Genomic DNA, 711 nt, shown 5'->3' with positions numbered 1-711 from the left:
ACTGGGTTGTATCAGTGATGAGGATGAAACGTGATAGAGATGAAACGTGACGTAAGTAAAACATGATATAGGTGAAACATGATAGATATGAAACACTGACGTAGGTGAAACACATCAAGTGATGGGATCAGTCATACAGTTACAGGGTCAATGACGAATAGTTAGGAAAAGAAAAAGAACCCCCCCCCTCTCACGCTGTAACAGTCCCTTCTGCCAAACCAACCATCTTCACCAAACTAGATTTGCATACTGGATACAACAATGTACACATCAAAGAAGGTGATGAATGGAAAGGAGCATTCATTACTCTATGAGGATTATTTGAACCTACAGTCATGTTCTTTGGAATGACAAATTCTCTGGCCATCTTCCAAGCAATGATGGATGGAATTTTTGCAGACCTATTATTAGAAGGATGGCTAGTGATCTATATTAATGACATCCTCATCTATTCTACCAACCCAACAGAACACCAATGAAGGACCAAAGCAGTCCTACAGTATTTGAAGGAATCAGATCTTTTTCTCAAACTGGAAAAATGCTTCTTTGATGTATCAGAAGTCAAATTTCTGGGATTCATTCCTTGACCAGGACATATTGGTATGGTAGAAGACAAGGTGGCAGCAGTACTCAATTAGCCAAAGATTAACAGCATCAAAGCATTACAATAATTCTTGGGCTTTGCCAATTTCTATTGATGATTCATCCCAG

At 39.0% G+C, this 711-nt stretch overlaps 1 protein-coding gene across 1 annotated transcript in view; it reads left to right on the top strand.

Moving 5' to 3' along the window:
• The window catches only part of FIBRA_09278 (uncharacterized protein), a gene marked incomplete at both ends in the record, with an annotated part of 802 nt that extends 488 nt beyond the window's left edge, over positions 1 to 314 (top strand). The window contains one exon of the mRNA XM_012321595.1: positions 205 to 314. Within this exon, the coding sequence (XP_012176985.1) occupies positions 205 to 314 (110 nt within the window). The remainder of the gene's footprint in view (positions 1 to 204) is intronic.
• Positions 315 to 711: the final 397 nt, after the last annotated feature.

This window comes from Fibroporia radiculosa (assembly GCF_000313525.1).
Source record: "Fibroporia radiculosa TFFH 294 genomic supercontigs, scaffold21692, whole genome shotgun sequence".
In the NCBI taxonomy this organism is placed as follows: domain Eukaryota; kingdom Fungi; phylum Basidiomycota; class Agaricomycetes; order Polyporales; family Fibroporiaceae; genus Fibroporia; species Fibroporia radiculosa.
Note: the sequence above shows the minus strand (reverse complement) of the source record. Positions and strands in the feature narration are given on the sequence as shown.